This window comes from Dama dama, chromosome 3 (genome assembly GCF_033118175.1).
Source record: "Dama dama isolate Ldn47 chromosome 3, ASM3311817v1, whole genome shotgun sequence".
In the NCBI taxonomy this organism is placed as follows: Eukaryota; Metazoa; Chordata; class Mammalia; order Artiodactyla; family Cervidae; genus Dama; species Dama dama.
Window position 1 is genome coordinate 18,678,718 of NC_083683.1, and position 23,559 is coordinate 18,702,276.

General features: G+C 37.1%; 1 protein-coding gene and 1 pseudogene across 1 annotated transcript; both read right to left on the reverse strand.

Annotated features, from left to right (window-relative positions):
* Positions 1–570: 570 nt before the first annotated feature.
* LOC133041328 (olfactory receptor 5W2-like) lies at positions 571–1,389 on the reverse strand. Its single transcript, XM_061121850.1, has one exon. It carries the CDS (start codon positions 1,387–1,389, stop codon positions 571–573), a length of 819 nt encoding a protein of 272 aa, XP_060977833.1.
* Positions 1,390–22,077: 20,688 nt separating this feature from the next.
* Positions 22,078–22,987, reverse strand: LOC133049095 (olfactory receptor 5W2-like; annotated as a pseudogene).
* Positions 22,988–23,559: the final 572 nt, after the last annotated feature.

The following is a 23,559-nucleotide window of genomic DNA, read 5'->3' on the forward strand; positions in this document are numbered from 1 at the left end:
CCTAGACAGCATATTAAAAAGCAGAGACATTACTTTGTCAACAAAAGTCTGTCTAGTCAAGGCTATGGTTTTTCCAGTGGTCATGTATAGATGTGAAAGTTGGACTATAAAGAAAGTTGAGTGCAGAAGAATTGATGCTTTTGAACTGTGGTGTTGGAGGAGACTCTTGAGAGTCCCTTGGACTGCAAGGAGATCCAACCAGTCCATCCTAAAGGAGATCAGTCCTGGGTGATCATTGGGAGGACTGATGTTGAAGCTGAAACTCCAATACTTTGGCCACCTGATGCGAAGAGCTGACTCATTGGAAAAGACCCTGATGTTGGGAAAGATTGAGGGCAGGAGGAGAAGGGGATGACAAATGAGACGGTTGGATGGCATCACCGACTCAATGGACATGAGTTTGGGTAAACTCTGGGAGTTGCTGATGGACATGGCGGCCTGGCATGCTGTGGTTCATGGGGTCTCAAAGAGTTGGACCTGACTGAGCAACTGAACTGAACTAACTGATGTGTGTAGTCACAAGTACAGATATATAATATAAATATTTTAAAATAGTTAATTTTTCAATTTTTATAAGGCCTCCTTTATATCTTTGTTCTGCAAACTATAAATCAGAGGGTTTAACAAGAGAATCACAAGGGTGTAAAACAATGAGGTCATTTTGTCTTTGTCTAGAGAATAGGAAGAACTTGGTCGGAAATTCATGAAGAGTAGAGTTCCCTGGGAAATGACCATTGCAGTTACGTGGACAGTGTAGGTGGAGAAAGCTTTGAACCTCCCCACAGCAGAGTGGATCTTCAAGACTGAAAGGATGATATAACAATAAAAGACAAGAACTCCTGAAATTGTACTCAGCTCAATGAAACAGAAAACAATAAACACCACCAGCTCACTGACCTGTATATCAAAGCAGGAAAGGAGGAAAAGTGGAGGTAAATAACAGAAGAAATGGCTAATCACATTTGACCCACAGAAACACAAGCAGAATGCTAATGTTGTGTGGATCAAGGCATCTGTCATTCCAACCAGGTAAACCCCAGCCATGAGCAGGGAGCACACCCCACTGGACATGCTGACCGCATAGAGCAAGGGGCTGCTGATGGCCTTGTACCAGTCATAGGCCATCACTGCCAGCAGGAGACACTCAGAATCTGCAAAGATACAGACAACCAAGAATTGCAGAGCACAGCCACAGAAAGAGATTGATTTAATCTTGGCAAATAGGTCCACCAGCATCTTTGGGCCAGTGGTTGTGGAATAGAAGAAGTCACAGAAGGAGAGGTGGCTGAGGAAAGAGTACATGGGTGTGTGCAGCTGGAGATCCATCCTAATCAGGGTTATCATTCCAAGTTTTGACAGAAGATTGATGAGATAAGCAAGGAGAAACATGGTAAATAGGATCACTTTGTTCTCAGTGTTATCAATAATTCCCAAGAAAATGAACTTAGTAAAGGAGGAGCAATTCTCTCTACTCAGTCTTCTTTGTTCTTTTCTAAAGTTTTAGCAAGTGATCAAGAAAATGACACATGGATGTGTAACACTTCTGCACATCTGCAAAATATCATTAGATGGAGCATGATTTTTTTTCTATAATTATATTTTTATATTTAGAAAATAATTCATGTCATGTATATGTACTCTTGAAGAGGGACAGCTGTAAATAAGCAGTAATAAAATTGTCTGGAATTGAGCTTTGAGAAATAGTGATGTAAATTTAGATGCCATTCATGAGGTATGCTACTTTCTACAAGCTCTTCTCTGAGCATTATTTTCATTATTTCAGTGGGTAGATATCGATAAATTTCACTCTCCAAAGCAGAGACATTACTTTGCCAACAAAGGCCCTTCTAGTCAAGGCTATGGTTTTACCAGTGGTCATGTATGGATGTGAGAGTTTGACTGTTAAGAAAACTGAGCCCCGAAGAATTGATGCTTTTGAAATGTGGTGTTGGAGGAGACTCTTGAGAGTCCCTTGGACTGCAAGGAGATCCAACCAGTCCATTCTAAAGGAGATAAGTCCTGGGTGTTCATTGGAAGAACTGATGTTGAAGCTGAAACTCCAATACTTTGACCACCTCATGCAAAGTGTTGACTCATTGGAAAAGACCGTGATGTTGGGAAGGATTGGGGGCAGAAGGAGAAGGGGATGACAGAGGATGAGATGGCTGGATGGCATCACTGACTCAATGGATATGAGTTTGGGTAAACTCCGGGAGTTGGTGATGGACAGGGAGGCCTGGCGTGCTGCGATTCATGGGGTAACAAAGAGTCGGACACGACTGAGCGACTGCACTGAACTGAACTGATCTGAACTATCTCTTCAGAATAATATGTAAGGACACCAGTGTTAGAGAAGACAGGTTTAAGACATGAGACTAAGCATTTTCTATGCTTGAAAATATTCACTTGAGTATAAAAAAATGATTAGAAAAAATAACTACGAAATTTATGTTTCTCAAAAACACGTCATCAATTTAAGAGTCTTTAACTTAGTTCCAGAAACAACGAGCATAACATTGACTAGCATTAATAAAAAAATAATTATGGTACAAATTTTAGTTTAGGTTGTGTTTATTATTTGGAGATACATGAAATAAGTATTATTTACCTTTTTTCTAGAAATTTATAATTGTTTTCCCACGATGCTCTTTATCTCTTTTTGTAGTGGTTGTAGTCAAGGGATGAATCTATTGACCAGTGGACAAAAAATGTTAAAAGGAAGTAAAAGCAACAGAATGTACCACATACATTTGAATCACTTTAGATTTTAAATTGCCTTTAATTTAATAAAATGTAAATGAAAAGACCGACAATAGATACTTCTAAAATACAGACTTCTATCTATGTTATATGTATGTATTTATGTGTGTGAATGTGTATATATATATTTAATGTATCTGAGAATAGAATGTAAGTAATAGGCTTTTTCCTTAGACCTAAGTAAACAGGGAATATGGTTCACATGGAGATGAATTTGTACATGTTTTTATTTTTACTGTGGTACATACACTATTTTTTCAATAAAACAATATATACCTTAAATTGTTTTTTAATACTTAACAAATGATAAAAAGAGTAAAGTCTTACCCATGAACCAAGAGCAAAATGAAATAAATTAAAAGTAGGTATGTGTGGAATTAATAAGTTCAGACTCATGCAATTCTGAGAGGAAAATATTACTAGCCGTTAAATGCAGATTTTGGAGAATAGGAAGGCATAAAATATTTCACTTACTAAGCTGTGTTTTTCTCAAAATGTTAAGTATTTTCTCCTATATTCTTTAAGTTAGGATCTAGAAACCTACCTGAGATGAGTAGGGCTTGAGTAGCTGCACAACAACCAGTGAGTGTTAGTCACTCAGTCGTGTCCAGCTCTTTGTGACCCCATGGGACCCTCCCTGGCTCCTCTGTCCACGGAATTCTCCAGTCAAGAATACTGGAGCAGGCTGCCATTCCCTTCTCCCGGGGATCTTCCCCATCCAGGGATCAAACCTGGGTCTCTTGCTTTACCATCTGAGCCACCAGGGGAAAACAGCAGGCAGACGGCCTTTCATTCCAGGTACATTGGGATGTAAATCCCGGTGCTACTGCTGTTACGCTTTGATGTTACATAAACACTTCATTAATTGTATTTCTGCTTCTCTATATTCCCTTGAGAATTCAGAAACAACTTAGCACCAGCTGAGTTTTTGTGCTTCACTGTTGTTACCAAATTGCCCTGTGTTAGGAAGAAAACTGCAAATTGTAAGACTGCTTGACAGTTACCCTGAAACTATTTTCTCCTTCTCTAGTAAAACAGGAAACTTAAGGAAACTCAAAAAAAATCCCTCCCTCCATCACTTCTAACTTCTTTACATTATTCATTGTGTTTTTGAAACATTCTCCTTCATACCTCATTTAGGAGTATAACTACACTCCAATTGTATTTTCTTTTATATTGAAATATAATACTTATATTACATATGTCATAAAATTCACCCTTTTAATGTATATAGGTTTTTGTTTTTAGTTTTATCGTGTTTTCAAGGTTTTTCAGTCATCACTACTATCTACCTCCAGAATATTTTCATCAGTTCAATAAGAAATCCAAACCTATTAGATCTCATTCCCTGTCCCTGCTGACCACAGCCCTGGCAACCACTAATCTATATTCTGACTCCATGCAGTTTCTTATTCTTAGTCTTGCATATAAACAGAATCATGCAATGTATGTTGTATTTTTTCTTCTCTCAGACTTTTTTTCTTCAGTGGAATACTGTCAAGGCTCATCCATATTGTTCATGTGTCAGAATCAGAATTCTGTTTCACTGAAGGGCACAATAATATTTCATTGTATGGATATTGCACACTATATTGATCCATTGTTCAATTGGATAAATGTTGGGTTGTTTCTGCTTTTTATCTGTCATGGATAATGATGCTATATTATTCTTGTCAATACTAACTTTCAAGGCAGCCATCATCACCAAACATTATCTTACTCCTATTATCCAACCACATACCAAAGGATATTTCATTGACTTTATATCTCCCTCACATTTTCTAAACAGTGCACTTTTTTTTTCTGAGTTATATTAATTTGTTCATGTAAAAAATCTCTGTACTAAATTTAAGGCCTCAGAAATTAGAGCAATGCTTATTTTGTATTTTCTAAACTTCATGGCATAAGGATTTGAAAAAATCGTACTTTCTAAATATTTGCCATTAAGTATTTATGACTATTAAGGTAGAAAATAATGTGCTATGCTCAGTTGCTCAATCATGTCCAACTCTTTGCAACCCCCTTGGACCACAGTCAGCCAGGTTCCTCTGTCCATGGAATTTTCCCAGCAAGAATACTGAAACTGGGTTGCCATTTCTTCCTCCAGTCGAACTTCCCAACCCAGGGATGGAAACTGTGTCTCTTGCATCTCCTACATTGGCTGGTAGATTCTTTAGCACTGAGTCACCTGGGGAAATAATGTAAAAAATAGCAATAAACCTGTTTTGAAATTTTTTCTACAGATATAGCTTAATTGTACAAAAAAGGTCTTAATGATCTGGATAACCGCGATGGTGTCATCACAAACTTAGAGCCAGATATCCTAGAGTGTGAAGTCAAGTGGACCTTGGAAAGGACTACTATGAAAAAAGCTAATGGAGGGGATGAAATTCCAGCTGAATTATTTCAAATTTTAAAAGTGATGCTGCTAAAGTGCTGCACTCAATATGCCAGCAAACTTGGATAACTCACAAGTGGCCACAAGACTGGAAAAGGTCAGATTTAATTCCAACCTGAAAGAATGGCAATGACAAAGAATGCTCAGACTACCATGCAATTGTGCTCATTACACAAGCATGCAAGGAAATGCTCAAAATCTTTTAAGCTAGGCTTCAATAGACATGAACTGAGAATTTCCAGATATACAAGCTGGATTTAGAAAGGGCAGAGGAACCAGAAATCAAACTGACAACATCAGTTGGATCACAGAAAAAGCAAGAGAATTTCAGAAAAATATCTACTTCTGCTTCATTGACTATGCAAAATCCATTGACTGAGTGGATCACAATAAACTGTGGAAACTTCTTAAAGAGATGCAAATACCAGACCATATTACCTTCCTCCTGATAAACCTGTATGCAGTCAAGAAACAACAGTCAGAATCAGACTTGGAACAATGGACTGGTTCAAAATTGGGAAAGGAGTACATCAAGGTTGTATATTGTCACCATGTTTATTTAACTTGTATATGCAGAGTACATCATGCAAAATTCCAGACTGGATGAAGCCCAAGCTGGAATTAAGATTACCTTAAGAAATACCAACATCCTCAGATACACAGATGATATCACCCTAATGGCAGAAATGAAGAGGAACTAAAGAGTCTCTTGATGAAGGTGAAAGGAGAGTGAAAACGATGGCTTAAAACTCAATATCCTAAAACCAAGATTATGGTATCTGGTCCCATCACTTCATAGCAAATAGATGGGGAAAAAGTGGAAGCAGTGATAGATTTTATTTTTCTTGGGCTCCAAAATCACTATGAACATTAAAATTAAAAAATTCTTGCTCCTTGGAAGGAAAGCTATGACAAACCTAGAAAATATATTAAAAAGCAGAGATATCACTTTGCTGACAAAGATCCAAACAGCTAAAGGTATGGTTTTCCCAGCAGTCATGTAAGGTTGTGAGAGTAGGACCATAAAGAAGGCTGAGGGCTGAAGAATAGATGCTTTCAAATTGTGGTGCTGGAGAAGACTCTTGAGAGTCCCTTCAACAGCAAAGGGATCAAACCAGTCAATCCTGAAATAAATCAACCCTGAATATTCACTGGGAAGACTTATGCTGATGCTGAAGCTCCAATTCTTTGGCCATCTGCTGTGAAGAGCCAACTCACTGCAAAAGACCTTGATGCTAGGAAAGATTGAGGGCAGGAGAAGAGGGCGGCAGTGTATGACATTGGATGGCATCACCGACTCGATGGACATAAGTTTGAGCAAACTCAGGAAGATAGTGGAGGATAGGAGAGCACGGGGTCGCAAAGAATCCAACATGACTTGGCAACTAAACAACAATAACAATATTAAAAAGTGAGGGAAATGTTTGAAAATCATGTATCTCTATATCTGAAAAAGAATTTGTATCCAAACTTTATGAAAATCTCTCATCAATAATAAAAATAAAATTAATAAAATTTACACTAAGGATTGAATAGATACTCTCACCAAGAATATGTTTAAATAACAAGGTTATGTATAACCGTTTGCTCAGCATCTTTATTTATGAGGGACATGACAGTAAAGTAACAGTGGGTTAAAATTAAAAATGCTGATTAGGCCTAATTTTCTGTTTTATCTGAATTTTCATTTGGTATTTAACAGGAACACAGATTATATTCTTATTTGTTTGGGTTATATTTCTATTTATTTATTTATTTATTTTTATTTTGCTTGTTTCCTGCTTTTTCTTGTTTTTTTTTTTGTTTGTTTGTTTGTTTGTTTGTTTTTCTGTAAACCTAAGAAACTCATCTAGCAAAATTTCATATCATTAGTACATTTTTAATTTGGGAAAAATGATTCATAGGGACAATTGCTGATACCTTTTTAATGTTTTTGCCATTGCCATTCTTGATGTGATCAACCCAATACCCAAATATCAAATGCATTACTGTGGGGATATTGTTGAGAAAAAGCTCAAACCACATAACTAATTGCTAATAATTTTCCACTGGTTAAAATCAAGAAACTGATGCACATATGTAACAAAAGAATTTCAGTATCATTATTAACCTCTCTGGCACACATTTGCTGTATGTAGAATTGTCCTTGATTACCGAATTCTGTTTCTATTCAAATTAATTTTCCTTCAGGTACTTCCTGATCTTCTGGGATTCAAAAATCCCTTAAGTTGCATTGTATTCAACAAGAACCTGACTTTCACTTTGTAACAGCTCCTCAAGACCATGTAGACTATCATGCCTTCAATCTTTTCCCACCTAGCCATTTAAAACTGGGTAGCTACATTACAATTGCAAGTTGGATAAACTAAAGTATCTCCCAAAGGGATCTGTGTCTCATTAAAAACAGAGACCTTAAATAATTGGAAAACATGTACCAAAGAGAAAATGTATTCCTCGGGTACAAAAAAGTGAGGAAAAACAACAACAACAACAACAATCTATACTTAGGGTTTCTTTAGTGCCCCTGGTGACAGTAAAATTGTGTGTAGGTAAATGTCTGTCCAGATGATTACTTTTTCAGGACACAGTTGTATGTTCCTCAAACTTGGAGTATTGAGATGCAGAGTTCACTGCATGATAGGGAACCAAAGTTCATTATGTCCCCTGTTGGTGGGAGAAAGACTAGGAGAGCTCTGTGAATGGATACAGACTATGCTGTTCTACAAACAGATCAACTCTTCCAGTGACACAAAGATTGATTATGCACTGAGATACTCTATGAAATAGTGCACTATGTCGATTTCACAAATATATTAACACTTATTTTGCACAAGACCTGTTAGATTAAAAAAGAGTAAACTTCAGCAATTCTAAGTGGACATAGTTTATGGAATTTTTTAAAAGTATGATACACATAAAGAAAACATCCTTATGTAAAAGTATACTACAAGGAAATTTTCAATAATGAAAAGATGCTAATCCCAGGACACAAAATACAAAACATGTCTAGTGTCTCAGAAACTGAGACATGCCTAGTGACTCAGAAAGTGTCTCAGTCACCCCACATCTATCACAAATTGATATCCAATATGATATCTTGGGCTTCCCTGATGGCTCAGTGGTAAAGAATCCACCTGCAAATCATGGCTTCTATCCCTGGGACAGGAAGATCACCTGGAATGGGAAATGGCAATCCATTCCAGTATTCTTGCCTAAGAAATGCCATGGACAGAGAAGCCTGGTGGGTTTATGGGGTTACAAAAGAGTTGGACAAGACTTAGTAACTAAACAACCACCACCACAATGATATTTTAGTTTTAATATTTTTGAGTAATATAGTAGCATAATCATATAGGTTTTATATTTTCATTTCTGACTTCTTTCACTCAATATTATTTTTGTGAAATTTCCCTACACTTTTGTATGTCAAGGCAATTCATTCATCCTCATCATTGTGTAGTTTTCCTAAGTATAAGCTTACCATATAGTAATTAATTTAATAAAGAGCATGTGTCAGTATACTTGACCTATAAATTTTCACTGGAAGTGAACATATCATTTATTTATATATTACTCATATATTGCATCCATGGTTCAGGGAAAGCCTGAGGGTTGTGACAAAGTTTATGAACTATGAACCCTAAAATATACATTATTTAAAATTACTTAAAATTTTGTCAAGTCTTTACTAATGTGTTGAAAAAATTGAGTTATTTTAGTTCTAGGTTATTACAAATAATGCAGTGAAGAATATTTTTGTGTACATCTTTTCGTGGTCATATTTGCTCATTTATTTTGGGTATCATTCAAAGAAGGCATTTTTGAGTAATATGACATGTATATGCCCAGCTATATTAGACACAGTTTAGAATCCCCCTGTGATGCAGGAGACCTGAGTTTGATACCTGGGTTGGGAAAATCCCCCTGGAGAAGGGAACGGCTACACACTCTTGTATTCTGGCTTGGAGAATCCATGGGGTCACAAAGAGTTGGACACGACTGAGTGACTTTCACTTCACTTCAGGGTTTTACAAAGGGTAGCAACAATTCTTATTCTACTGCTGATGTGTAAAAGTCATGGTTGTTCCACATCCTCACCAACAGTTGCTAGTTTAATTTTTTGCATCTTGCCGTTTTTAGATTGACTGCTTTGATCAATCTGATCAAATCAGTCAACCATAAGGAAATCAACCCTGAATATTCACTGGAGGAATTGGTGCTGAAGCTGAAGCTCCAATACTTTGGCCACCTGATGCGAAGAGATGACTCATTTGAAAAGACCCTGATGCTGGGAAAGATTGAGGGCAAGAGGAGAAGAGGGTGACAGACGATGAGATGGTGGGATGGCATCACTGACTCAATAGATATGAGCTTGAGCAAACTCTGGGAGATAGTGATGGATAGGGGAGCGTGGTACTGCAGTTCATGGGGTCACAAAGACTCAGACATGACTTAGCGACTGAACAACGAAAATATTCTTTAGATTAGTCATTACACTGTGTTTATTTACTGTTAGCTTTTTATTTAGGTTTTACTTACTGGAGAGATAATAAATTTGGATATCCACTTCTTTGAGGAGTCTATGAGAGTCTGAATTTGAATAATAGGTGACACAAGAGCCTTAATTAAAAGCCTTTGCCTTCCTGAAACTCATACTATCCAAAGCTTCATGTCACCACTGTTGCAGGTTTATACAGCCTACATTAATAATATATTTTTTTTTCCCTTTGAAGATGAAATGACTCCTTTTTAAAAATATTTTCCAAATTTCTAGTGCTTTTCAATAGTGGGGAAGGATTTAAACAGTGGTAGAGTCATATTTTATAGACAAAGGGTGTATCAGCTGGAGAGGACATTACAAGTAATCTGGTTGAAGTTCTTTTTTACACAGTGGGCTCAATGGTATTGAAAAGTTTTGTTTTAAAGTTAGAGTAACATTGCTAAATGGATCATCAGTTCAGTTCAGTACATTCGCTCAGTTGTGTCCGACTCTTTGTGGCCCCATGGACTGCAGCATGCCAGGCTTCCTTGTCCATCACGAACTCCCTAAGTCCACTCAAACTCATGTCCATTGAATCGGTGATGCCATCCAGCCATCTCATCCTCTGCTGTCGCCTTCTCCTGCTGCCTTCGATCTTTCCCAGCATCAGGGTCTTTTCCAATGTGTCAGCTCTTCAGATCAGGTGGCCAAAGTATTGGAGCTTCAGCCTCAACATCAGTCCTTCCAATGAATATTCAGGACTAATTTCCTTTAGGATGAACTGGTTGGATCTCCTTGCAGTCCAAGAGACTCTCAAGAGTCTTCTGCAACACTACAGTTCAAAAGCATCAATTCTTTGGTGCTAAGCTTTCTTTATAGTCCAACCTGCATATCCATGCATGATCACTGGAAAAACCATAGCTTTGACTAGACCGGCCTTTGTTGGCAAAGTAATGTCTCTCCTTTTTAATATGCTGTCTAGGTTGGTCATAACTTTCCTTCCAAGGAGTAAGCGTCTTTCAATTTCATGGCTGCAGTCACCATCTGCAGTGATTTTGGAGCCCCCCAAAAATAAAGTAAGCCACTGTTTCCACTGTTTCTCCATCTATTTGCCATGAAGTGATGGGACTGAATGGGCCATGATCTTAGTTTTCTGAATGTTGAGTTTTAGCCAACTTTTTCACTGTCCTCTTTCACTTTCATCAAGAGGCTCTTTAGTTCTTCTTCACTTTCTGCCATAAGGGTGGTGTCGTTTGCATATCTGAGGTTATTGATATTAATAAATATTGATATGATAAATATTGGTAAATGGCTCATAGAACATTTCAAAAGAAAGAGATATCCAGGGAGGTGAAAAGTTGCAGATTCTGTCTTTAACATAAAACTTTGTGCTTATTAAATTGTTGAACATTCATATCACTATTTTTTTACAAATATAGTTATACACCCAATGACCCATATGTATCTCTCTATTTTCTACATTGGACATATACTCAAATCTACCATGTGATTGCTATGTCATATTTGTACTTAAGTATTTCAGTGGCAGAGGCTTCTCTGATGTCTCAGAAGATAAAGAATCTACCTGCAATGCAGAGGTCTCCTGGAGGAGGAAATGGCATGTCACTCAAGTATTCTTGCCTAGAGAATTCCATGGATAGAGGAGCCTGGCAGGCTCCACGGGGCCACAGAGCGTCAAACACGACTGAGCAACTAAGCACACACACACATTTCAGGGGCAGGGATGAAGGGATCAAGATACAGGAGTTTGACTGTAGTATTCATCCACTAACGAGGTTCCCAGGTGCACCGTGGTGAAGAATATGTCTGCTGATGCAGGAGACACAAGAGACACAGGTTCAACCCCTACGTGTGGTTGGAGGAGAAAATGGCAACCCACTCCAGTATTCTTACCAGGAAAGTTCCATGAACAGATGAGCCTGGCAGGATATAGTTCATGGTGCCGAAAGAGTCAGACACAACTGAGTGACTGAGTACACAAACACAAATTAGCCTACTACACACTGTCATTGATAACACTGCAGTTGTACAGTGACATTTTTTAATCAGTCATTGGTGGATATATGAAATAGAATTGAAGTAAGAAGGGGAGCATAATGATGAGGATTGAAGCAGAAAGGCTAGAACACAGCAAAGTCTATAGTGCAGATTTCTTATTTTGCAAAATCTCAAGATAGAAGAGTTATTATGCATTCTTGAGTATTTTTTATTTTAGTTATTGATTCCTAAAATAATTTTTCCATAATTTGTTATTCAACCATGCAAACTCTGGGAAAGGCAGAATCATTCAGTCAATTCCACTGTTGGCCTTCTATTTAATGAGCTTGCTCTTTTTCTTTTTTATACCACAAAGTAGATCTAATAAAATGGGCCAGCTTTAGATGAAATTAGTCTTTAGATACTATAATAAATTTACATCATATAGATGAAAGTCATTTATTCATGGCAATCTATTGACACTCTTATTTTGCTTGGAATTTAATATACTTCAATGTTTTTCTACCATATTTCTGCTCATAAGCAGCAATTCTAAAAGAGTTTGCATAAATCAATGAAATACATCAGAGAGAGATTTTTGAAGCTTATATATAAAACAAAAATTTTCTTTAGGTTTTTATTCACCATGCGATCTTTGCTTAAAATGCCATAATGTCTAACAAAGGCCTCCCTGAGTAACAGAGGCATTTCTTAGACTTTACTTATATCTAGAATGTTTTCACATAAGGAAATTTTGTAGGGCAGTTTGAAAACCTAAAACATCAGTGGCTTTTAACTTTATAATTTTAATGGATAATAAAGAATGTCTTTCTGTCTTGTAAGATTTTCCAAATATATGACCACATCTACACTTTCTCAACAAAAAGATTTAGCTCTAGCCTTCAAGAAACAAAAACAAAAACAGATGAAATAGTAAAATATCAAGAGCTTATAGCTCTTTCTACAAGTATGTGTGTGTTCTCAGTCATGTCCTACTCTTTATGAATCCATGAACTGTAGTCAGCCAGAATCCTCTTTCCATGGAATTTTCCAGGTAAGAATATTGGAGTAGGTTACCATTTCCTCCTCCAGGGGATCTTTCAACCCAAGAATTGAGCTTGCATCTTTTGCATTGGCAAGTAGATTTGTGGCCATTGTACCGCCTATTATAATTAATATGCATGTCTTCATAGAGCCATAATTTTATCCACACCATGTGGCGAACCTTCCCCTAAATCTGTTGTGTATACAATGTATGTACTGAAATATACATGTATATTTATACTATCCCACTGTTAATTTTTTCAGTTCAGTTCAGTCACTCAGTCGTGTCCGACTCTTTTCAACCCTATGAACCACATTACACCAGGCCTCCCTGTCCATCACCAACTCCTGAAGTCCACCCAAACCCATATACATCGAGTCGGTGATACCATCCAACCATCTCATCCTCTGTTGTCCCCTTCTCCTCCTGCCCTCAATCTTTCCCAGCATCAGGGTCTTTTCCAATGAGTCAGCTTTTTGCATCATGTGGCCAAAGTATAGCAGCACTTAATTTTTTACTGAGATATAATTAACACTCAAAAATGTTATGTAGTGTTTTAATTTATTATGTGTTTGTTTATGTTCCTTTTGTGACCCAGAAAACATGGGGTGTTTTGGATAATAGTATGGAATGCTCAGTCCTTCAGCAAAGAATGCTCACAAATAGGATGAAATAAAATAACATTTTAAATAGTTGACTGTTCATCACAAAAAGACAGAGACATTAAAACAAGGATGAGAAGAGGAAACAAGGGAAGGGAATTATCATGGAGGAAGTAATGAAATTGATAGTTGATAAATAAAAAATTTAAAAAAAACTAAGTTGATGGTATCCAGCCCCATTACTACATGGCAAATAGAAGGGGGTGATGTGGAAGCAGTGACAGATTTCCTCTTATTGGGCTCAAACTCACTGTGGATGGTGGCTGTAGCCATGATATCAGAAGACAATTGCTTCTTGGCAGGAAAGCATTGACAAACCTAGACAGTGTGTTGAAGAACCACTACTCTGCCAACAAAGATCCATATAGTCAAGGATATGGTCTTTCCAGTGCTCTCATATGGTTGTGGGAACTGGACCACAAAGAAGGCAAAGTGACAAAGAACTGAAGCCCTGGAGCTGTGGTGCTGGAGAAGACTCCGGAAGGTCCTTTGGACAGCAAGGAGACCAAACCTGTCAATCTTAAGTAAGATAAACCCTGAATATTCACTAGAAGGACTGATGCTGAAGCAGAAGCTCCAATATTTTGGTCATCTGATGTGAACAGATGACTCATTGGAAAAGTCCCTGATGCTGGGAAAGATTGAGAGCAGAAGGAAAATAGGGCATCAGAGGATGAGACAGCTGGATGGAATCACTGAAGCAATGAACGTGAACTTGTGCAAACTTTGGGAGATGGTAAGGGACAGGGAGGCCTGGTGTGCTACAGACCATGGGGTTGCAAAGAGTTGGACACAACTGAGTGACTGAACAACAACAATGACACTATGATGATGTACAATACTAATGTTCTGTCCATTGGTCTTTATAGCCTTCTTTCCTTCCTTTTATCCAAGCTTTATTCAGTTAAAATTGACAAATAGCACGTATAAGGTATTGAAATTGAAGATCTGATATATGTATATATTGTGAAATGGTCACAACGGTATGGTTAGTAAATGATTCATTAATTTATACAGTTAACATTTTGAGTGTGTGTATGATGAAGATCATTAAGATCTACTCTCCTGACAAATTTCAAGTTTATAACATAGAATTACCACCTAGAGTAATCATAAACATCAGGAAGCAACAGTTAGAACTGGACATGGAACAACAGACTGGTTCCAAATAGGAAAAGGTATACACCAAGGCTGTATATTGTCACCCTGCTTAGTTAACTTATATGCGAGTACATCATGAGAAATTCTGGTCTGGAAGGAGCACAAGCTGGAATCAAGGCTGCTGGGAGAAATATCAATAACCTCAGATATGCAGATGACGCCACCTTTATGGCAGAAAGTGAAGAGGAACTGAAGAGCCCCTTGATGAAAGTGAAAGAGGAGAGTGAAAAGGTTGGCTTAAAGCTCAACATTCAGAAAACTAAGATCATGGCATCTAGTGCCATCACTTCATGGCAAATAGATGGGGAAACAGTGGCAACAGTGGCTGACTTTACTTTTTTGGACTCTAAAATCACAGCAGATGGTGATTGCAGCCATGAAATTAAAAGATGCTTACTCCTTGGGAGGAGAGTTATGACCAACCTAGACAGCATATTAAAAAGCAGAGATAATATTTTGCCAACAAACGTCCATCTAGCCAAGGCTATGGTTTTTCCAGTGGTCATGTATGGATGTGAAAGTTGGACTATAAAGAAAGCTGAGTGCAGAAGAATTGATGCTTTTGAACTGTAGTGTTGGAGAAGAGTCTTGAGAGTCCCTTGGACTGCAAGGAGATCCAACCAGTCCATCCTAAAGGAGATTAGTCCTGGGTGTTCATTGGGAGGACTGATGTTGAAGCTGAAACTCCAATACTTTGATCACCTGATGTGAAGAGCTGACTCATTGGAAAAGACCCTGATGCTGGGAAAGATTGAGGGCAGGAGGAGAAGGGGATGACAAATGAGATGGTTGGATGGCTTCACCGACTTGATGGACATGGGTTTAGGTAGACTCCGGGAGTTGGTGATGGACATGGAGGTCTGGCATGCTGCGGTTCATGGAGTTGCAAAGAGTCAGATATGGCTGAGCGACTGAACTGAACTGAATCATATACATTAGATCCCCAGAACTTACTCACTGAATAAAAGTAAGTTTAGCCATTATTAGTCATTTCACCCACTTTGAGACCCTGGAAAAAACCACCAATCTACTCTCTAATTCTATGAGTTTGAACTTTTAAGATTCAACATATATGTGAAACTCTACAGTATTTACCTTTATGTATCTGCCTATTTTAGTCAGCGTAATGCATTTATGGTTCTTCCTTATGTGATAAGCAAAGCTTCTTGAATTTCTAAAAGACACAGTCTTGTCCCTCTCAAGACCCATCTATTCATTGGATCCTCTGACCACTATCATTTTATCTCCCAAGTAGAATACTTATTAGATCTAAGACTGAATATATCTATCAAAAGATACACTAGATTTAGATTTTATTTTAGATTTAAAATTCTCATTTTTTATTTCTTAATGATTTTGAGATTTCTTATAAATTACATAGTTATTTAAACAATTAATGCTTCTTATTATCATTAACTTATATTCATTAATATAGAAAGTACAGTGTATACCATAGAACATAAAGAGACTGAAAGATTTTTCAGGAAATACAATAATTCTTGAGGTAGCCCAAATATTATTCAAATGAAAGAATAAACTGGCAAAATTTGACAAAATTAGAAAATTCTGGAAAGTTTTCAACAAAGGGAAAGTGCCATATATAAATTCTTGATACATAAATCGAAGTATGCAATATTTCAGAACTAAAATATTTCTAAACCTTCAACTTTATAAGAACAGATTCTCATTTGAACTATTTAAGACAACTTTGTTTCTCTTGCATCACACAGTATAAGTTTATAAAAACAAAAACAAAAATATGTGTGTACTAGTGACTAAGAGAGTGTGTGAAATATAAACTTTTAAAATCATATTCAAAATTTCAATTTTCCCAGAGCCTGTTTCACATCCTTGTTCCTTAGGCTGTAAAGCATAAGATTTAACATCTGAATCACAAGGGTGTAAAACAATGAGGCCATTTTATCTTCATCTAGAGAGTAGGATGAACTCACCTGAAATACATGAAAAATACATTTCCCTGGAAAATTGCCACAGCAGTTAGGTGGGAGGTGCAGGTGGAGAAAGTTGTGAACCTTCCTTCAGCAGAGTGGATTTTCAAGACTGCTAGAATAATATAACAGTGAGAGACAAGGATTCCTGAAATGGAGGTCAGTTCAACGCAGTCAAAAAAAAAAAAAAATGAATAATGCCAATTCATTGACCTGTGTATCAGAGCATGAAAGGGAGAAAAGTTGAGGTAAGTCACAAAAAAAGTGGTTAACCACATTTGACCCATAGAAGCATAAATGGAATGCTGTCGTGTGTATCAAAGTATCTGTCATTTCCACCAGGTAAACCCCAGCTACAAGCAGGGACATGCTAACCGCATAGAGCAAGGGGCTGCTGATGGCCTTGTACCAGTCATAGGCCATCACTGCCAGCGGGAGACACTCACAATCTATAAAGTTAGAGAAAACCAAAAATTGCAGAGCACAGACATAGAAGGAGATTCATCTCTTTTTGGCTAAAAGGTCCAACATTATCTGGGGCCAATAGCTGTTGAATAGCAGAGGTCACAGAAGGAGAGGTGGCTGAGGAAAAAGTACATGGGTGTGGGCAGCTGGGGATCCATCCTAATTAAAATAATCTTTCCAAGATTAGCCAAAATGTTAATGAGACAGACAATAACAAACATGATAAATAAGATCATCTTAACTTCAGGCTTATCCATAATTCCCCACAATATGAACTCAGTTAAGGATGAGCAGTTTCCTCTTTTCATTCTCCTGTCTTCTTGTCTAAACTTTTGAGGAAATGATCAAGAAAATGATACATTTAAGGGAACCACTTCGGGGCATTCACAAAATATCTGCAGGGAAGAACACACTTTATTTCTGCAATGGTCTTTTTTTTTATATTTTCAGCCTGGTGTCTCTAACATCAGTGTTTTTTGCACACCATTTTGAAGATGAGATATCAATTCATCCAAATATCCTTCCTGATATAAGGAAAGTTATGCTGAGAGAAACTGAAGAGCTCATGACAGCAACGAGTCAATCCTAAAGGAAATCAGCCCTGATTATTCATTGGAAGGACTGACTGATGCTGAAGCTGAAGCTCCCAACACTTCAGCCACCTGTTATGAAGAACCAACTCTTTAGAAAAGATCCTAATGCTAGGAAGGATTGACAGCAAAAGAAGAGGCAGCAGAAGATGAGATGGTTAGATAGCATCACCAACTCAACTGACATAGATCTGAACAAGCTCCAAGAGACAGTGAAGGACAGGGAAGCCTACAGTGCTGTAGTTCATGGGGTCACAACGAGTCAGACACGACTTAGTGACTGATCAACAGCAACATAAAGAGCAACATACCTCAGAAATTACATCTAGATTTACACAGAAGTTTCTCAGCTGCCTATCTCAGATATTTTTTGATATCAGATTGATATCAATATCCTTTAAAAGAATGCCCATTGACCAAGTCATTACATCTCCAAGGCAGTGTGGAAAAAACACGGATGCTAGAGACACCAAGATGAAAATATATGAATAACCATTTACTATGCTGAAAAAATCCCTTGGATACAAAAATTTATTTTCATTATCTTTTTTTTTTTTTAATTTTTTTATTAGTTGGAGGCTAATTACTTCACAACATCTATTAGTATACCATACACTAATAGCAATGAAAATAATTGTGTTATTGATCCTAGTCTTTAGTATTTAGTGAGACATGAAATAAGTAACATTGAAAACTTTCTCTAAAAATGTATCACTGCTTTGCCACATGACTTATTACTTATTTACAAAGTTTCTGCTGCCAAAGGAGGAGTCTCTTGAACAAAGAAAAATGCTAAAAATGAAATGAAAACCACAAATCTAACACCCACGGTTGCATCTCTTTGGATTTTAACTTTTATATTTTAAAAGAGGAAATAGGTTTAGGGACAATGAATGCCTCTGATATACATAGGTTTCTCTGTCTAGTATGTATACACCATGTGTCTATCATATGTTTGCATGAAGATTGCATGTCTCTGATGTATATGAGACTAGTACGTGGGTAAGGAATTTTTTCTTTTGACCTTAGTAGCTATGGGGCTTCACATGAAGATGGATATGCACATTTTAATTTTTAAATTCACTCCCACGTTATATTTTAAATAAAAGAAAATGAGAGGGTAACAGGCAGGGAAGCCAGGGGTTACCAAATGGAGGAAAGAGGCTGCAAGTGTCAGACATTTTTATCTCTCTTAAGGGGCAGGAGGAAAAAAACCAGCGATATTATTTTCTTCTCTATACACATTTAAAAGAAGGATTCTCTTAGAATGCTGTGTTGCCGTGACACCTGGTATCACCTGAAGCTAACTACTCTCAAACCTTGAGTTAACCAATACATTTTTTTTTTCTTATGGAAATGTTCTCTTAAGCTATGTTAACGTACCCCAGACTCTATCTTCAAGTTGGTTCCGCCAAAAGGCCTAATCTACTTACTCAGATATTGTTCCCTAATCTATGTAAATGAAACTATTTGTTGGTAATCTGGCCTTCTACAAGATTCAAGTCAATCGTTTTATGGCCAGGGATGAATTATCTGGTGCCATTCTAAATTCTAAGACATTCATTTATTTTCATTAACAGACTGTGGGTGACTATATAACTTACAGCTAAAGACTAGGAGCGGGGTACTCTTTTGCCCCCTTCTGATGCCTTTGTCAGAAGCTTTCTCTATCTCTTTTATACTTTAATAAAACTTTATTACACAAAAGCTCTGAGCAATCCAGCCTCGTCTCTGGCCCCGGATTGAATTTGTCTCCTCCGGAGGCCAAAAATCCCGGCGTCTTGTCATTCAGCAACAACCTTTCAGTGGCACTTCTAGTAACATAAAGATTAATAATGTAGTGAGATACTCTAGAAAGTATGCACTATATCATTACATAAACATATAATAAACCCTTTACAAGAAACTTTTAGAACTAAACATAAAAATAGTTCCCTACAATCTCATAGTGAAGGTACTGTGTTTATGGAATGCCATTTTAGATTATAATATACACATAGAAAATTTTCATCTAAATCAGTGCTATTTTTGAAATTCCATTTAATGGGCTTAAAATTCCCTTCTCTTTATATCATCCCCACTGTACCCAATAAAATGAGCCGATATTTGCATGCAGTCTTTAGTTGCTGAAATAAATATATATCATAAGCATGAAGAATGATTAATTAATGTGTTCATTAACTCTTAATTAATGGCAATCCATCAACTCCCTATTTTGCTTGACTTTAATATATTCTAGTCAATATTTTCTGCCATGTTTCTCCACATAAGCAACAATTCAAAAGATATTTGGCTGAATTGATAAAATATACCAGGAATAGAAAATTTCAACCTTTTATATTATACAATTATTCTAAGGTGTTTCCACCAAGAGAACTCTTTTTAACATGCTATAGTGTTTCACAAATACCACTCTGAATAACAAAGGAATTTTGTAGGCTTTATTTTTCCATTCTGAAATATTTTCACATAAGGATATTTTACAATGACATCGAGAAAATTTAAGACTATCAGAGGTCTTTTAACCTTACACTTTTAATGGATCAATAAGAGTGTTCTTCAGTATTTCATGGTATTTCAAATATATGTTTGTATCCTCACTTTCTGCGCTTTAGATTTCAGGAAACCAGATTCAAGGTATATGAAGCATCAAATATCAAGAATTTATAATTTCTTACATCTAGTGCAGTTAATACATATGTATGTCTTTATAAAAATCTGTTAACATTTTGTCCACAACCATTTCTGCACCTTCCCAAAACTGTTGTTATATGCATACAATAGTTATACTATATTGTGATATATAGGGCTTCCCTGGGGGCTCAGCTGGTAAAGAATCCACCTGCATATTGTGATATATATGTATATGTGTGTGTGTGTGTGTGTGTATATATACATATATATATATATATATGTTTAAGGCATTTAGCAAACTCTCAGTTAATTTTGTGTTTCTGAGATATAAGTAAAAGCCAAAAAATGTTGTCTAGTATTTTTAGGTTAATATATATTTGCTTATTTTATGCTTCAGGCAACTTTCAGTGCTTTGGTTAACAAGGATGGACTGCTTTGTTCTTTACCAAAGAATAAGCGCAAATAGTGTGATATAAAACAATGCTTTAGGTAAGTGGTTGTTTGTGAACCACAAAGAGACAAAAAAGGGGCACTTAGGGCTAAGAATGAGAGAGAAGGAATGAAAAGTATCTTGGAAGAAGTGCAGAAGAATTGATAGTTGATAACAAAAACACAATATTGTATTTTAACAAGTCTCTTTCTATACTTTCCATAGAGCTTTATAATCTAATCTTTAGACTTCTTTCCTTCTCATTTTTTAATATAGCTACTTCAGATGTAACTGATAAATACTACATATAGTTATAAGGTATACAATGTGATGAAGAGATATATGTATACTTTGTGAAATGATTATCACAATAAGGTTAATTAATACGTGCATAACCTCACATAGTTACCATTTTCAGTGTGTGTATGGGGAGGACAGTTAAAATCTACTCTTTTAGCAAATTTCAAGTTTATACTACAGTATTATTAACTGGAGTCATCATGTAGATTAAATCCCTTAAACTTGTTCAATAAATAATAGAAAATGTGTGCACTTTGAGCAACATCACCCTTTTCTCCTGTCTTTCAGCTCCTAGCAACAACCAATCTACTCTCTACTTCTATGAAATTTATTTATTTACTTAGGCTGCACCCCAAGGCTTGCAAGGATCTTAGTTCCCTGACCAGGGGTCAAACCCAGGCCTGGGCATTGAAAGCACCAAGCCCTATTCACTGGACTGCCAGGGAGCTCCTGAGTTTCACCTTTTAGACTCTATCTGTATGTGAGATCACACAGTACCTATCTTCCTCTGTATGGGTTATTTCACTTAGTATGTTGCCTTCACGGTTCTTCCATGTTATAGCAAATATGACTTCTTCTAACAAACATGGACTTGTATATTTCACAACCTGAATAACTGTCGAATCCTCTATCTACTATTATTTCATCTCTTAAATTGAGTCTTATTTAGATTTGACTGAATATCTCTATTCAAAGATGATTTTGTTTTGCACTGGATTTAGACATTTTTGCTTTGGAATTATAGCCCAGTATGTATTATTTCATGATGAATTTGAGGTTATAATGAGCTACTTGACCATTTAGTTAATATGTTATTTGTTTTAGCTTATATTTAGTAGTATTTAAACTGCAAGATGTGCTATGATATATAAAGAATCTACATGCTCAAAGATCACTGAGTAAATGCACAACAAGCCTCAGCATAATTGAAACGATGTTTGAATAAAAACTAAACAAAAATTAGCGTAATGGAAAAGTCAGAAATGTTTTTCATTTAAACTAAATGTCATGTACAAATTCTGGAAAGATAATTAAACATGACATGTGAGAGGAAGAGTAATAGATGTAAGATTGAGATTTAGTGTAATACTACTTTAAGAAATTGAAAAATTCACGTTTGTCATGTACTCTACCATATAATTTTAATAAGTCGTCTGTCACTATATGCATGTTTATTCACATACGCCTAACATAAATATTTAAAGTCATTTATTTTTCTTATTTTTCAATTCTTCTAGGGCCTCTTTCACATCCAGAGGGTTTAACATGGGAATCACGAGGGTGTAAAACAGTGAGGTCATTTTGTCTTGATCTAGAGAATAGGAAGAACTTGGTCCGAAATACATAAAGAGCATAGTTCCCTGGAAAATGGCCACAGCAGTTAAGCGGGAGGTGCAGGTAGAGAGAGCTTTGAATCTCGCCTCAGCGGAGTGGATCTTCAAGACTGATAGGATGATATAACAATAAGAGACAAGGACTCCTGAAATGGTACTCAATTCAATGAAGCCAAAAATCGAGAATATCACTAACTCATTGACCTGTGTGTCTGAGCAAGATATCAACAGGAGAGGAGGAACATCACAAAAAAAGTGGTTAATCTTATTTGACCCATAGAAACATAAGTGGAATGCTAATATCGTGTGTATCAGAGCATCTTTTATCCCCACCAGGTAAACCCAGCCATGAGCAGGGAGCACACCCCACTGGACATGCTGACCGCATAGAGCAAGGGGCTGCTGATGGCCTTGTACCAGTCATAGGCCATCACTGCCAGCAGGAGACACTCAGAATCTGCAAAGATACAGAAGACCAAGATTGCAGGGCACAACCATGGGAAAAGATTGACTTGTTCTTGGCAAATAGGTCCACCAGCATCTTGGGGCCAATGGCTGTGGGAAAGCAGAGGTCATACAAGCAGAGGTGGCTGAGGAAAAAGTAGATGGGTGTGCGCAGCTGGGGGTCCATCCTAATCAGGGTTATCATTCCAAGGTTTGCCAGAAGATTGATGAGATAGACAAGGAGAACCATGGTAAATAGGGTCACTTTGTTCACAGTGTTGTTAGTAATTCCCAAGAAAATGAATTCAGTCACAGAGGAGCAATTCTCTCCTTCCATTCTTTTTAGATCTTGTATTAAACTCTTGAGAAATTGATCAAAAAAATAAATGGCACATTCATGTGTAACACTTCTACACATCTGTAAAAGATCATAAGGCAGAACATGTTTTATTTTTCCTCCGCAATTGTGTTTTTATATTCAGAAAAATATCCAGTCATGCACAAAAATTAAAGAGGCATAGCCCTCTATTCTGAAAGAATAAAATGAATTTGAGGAAAACCTTTTTGAAAGATTGATATAAATCTAGATGCCATCCACAAGGTTTGTCGCTTTCTATCAGCTCTTTTCTGAGCCTTACTTTTTTTTTCCACCTTCTCTCTCCATTTCTGCCCAGTGACCTCTACCCCTTCCCCAGAGAGCGGCAGTTGGGAACTGTGGGGCTGGATGGCGCCCTGGGAGGGAGAGCTGGGTTCCCCAACTCCAAGGAAGTGTTTCAGCCCCATCCCCGCGGGGCCCCAGCGTGAGTCGTGCTGTAGAGACCCTGGGAGTCTGTCTCCATTGCCACTGTTTTCACTGAACTCACGCGTCCTCTCGGTAGCCCCGGCCTCCACCCCATCCTTCTGTCTGCA

What these genes read in the sequence shown, in the direction of transcription:
- LOC133041328 (XM_061121850.1), bottom strand. Translation starts at nt 1,389, where the DNA reads ATGTTTCTCCTTGCTTATCTCATCAATCTTCTGTCAAAACTTGGAATG.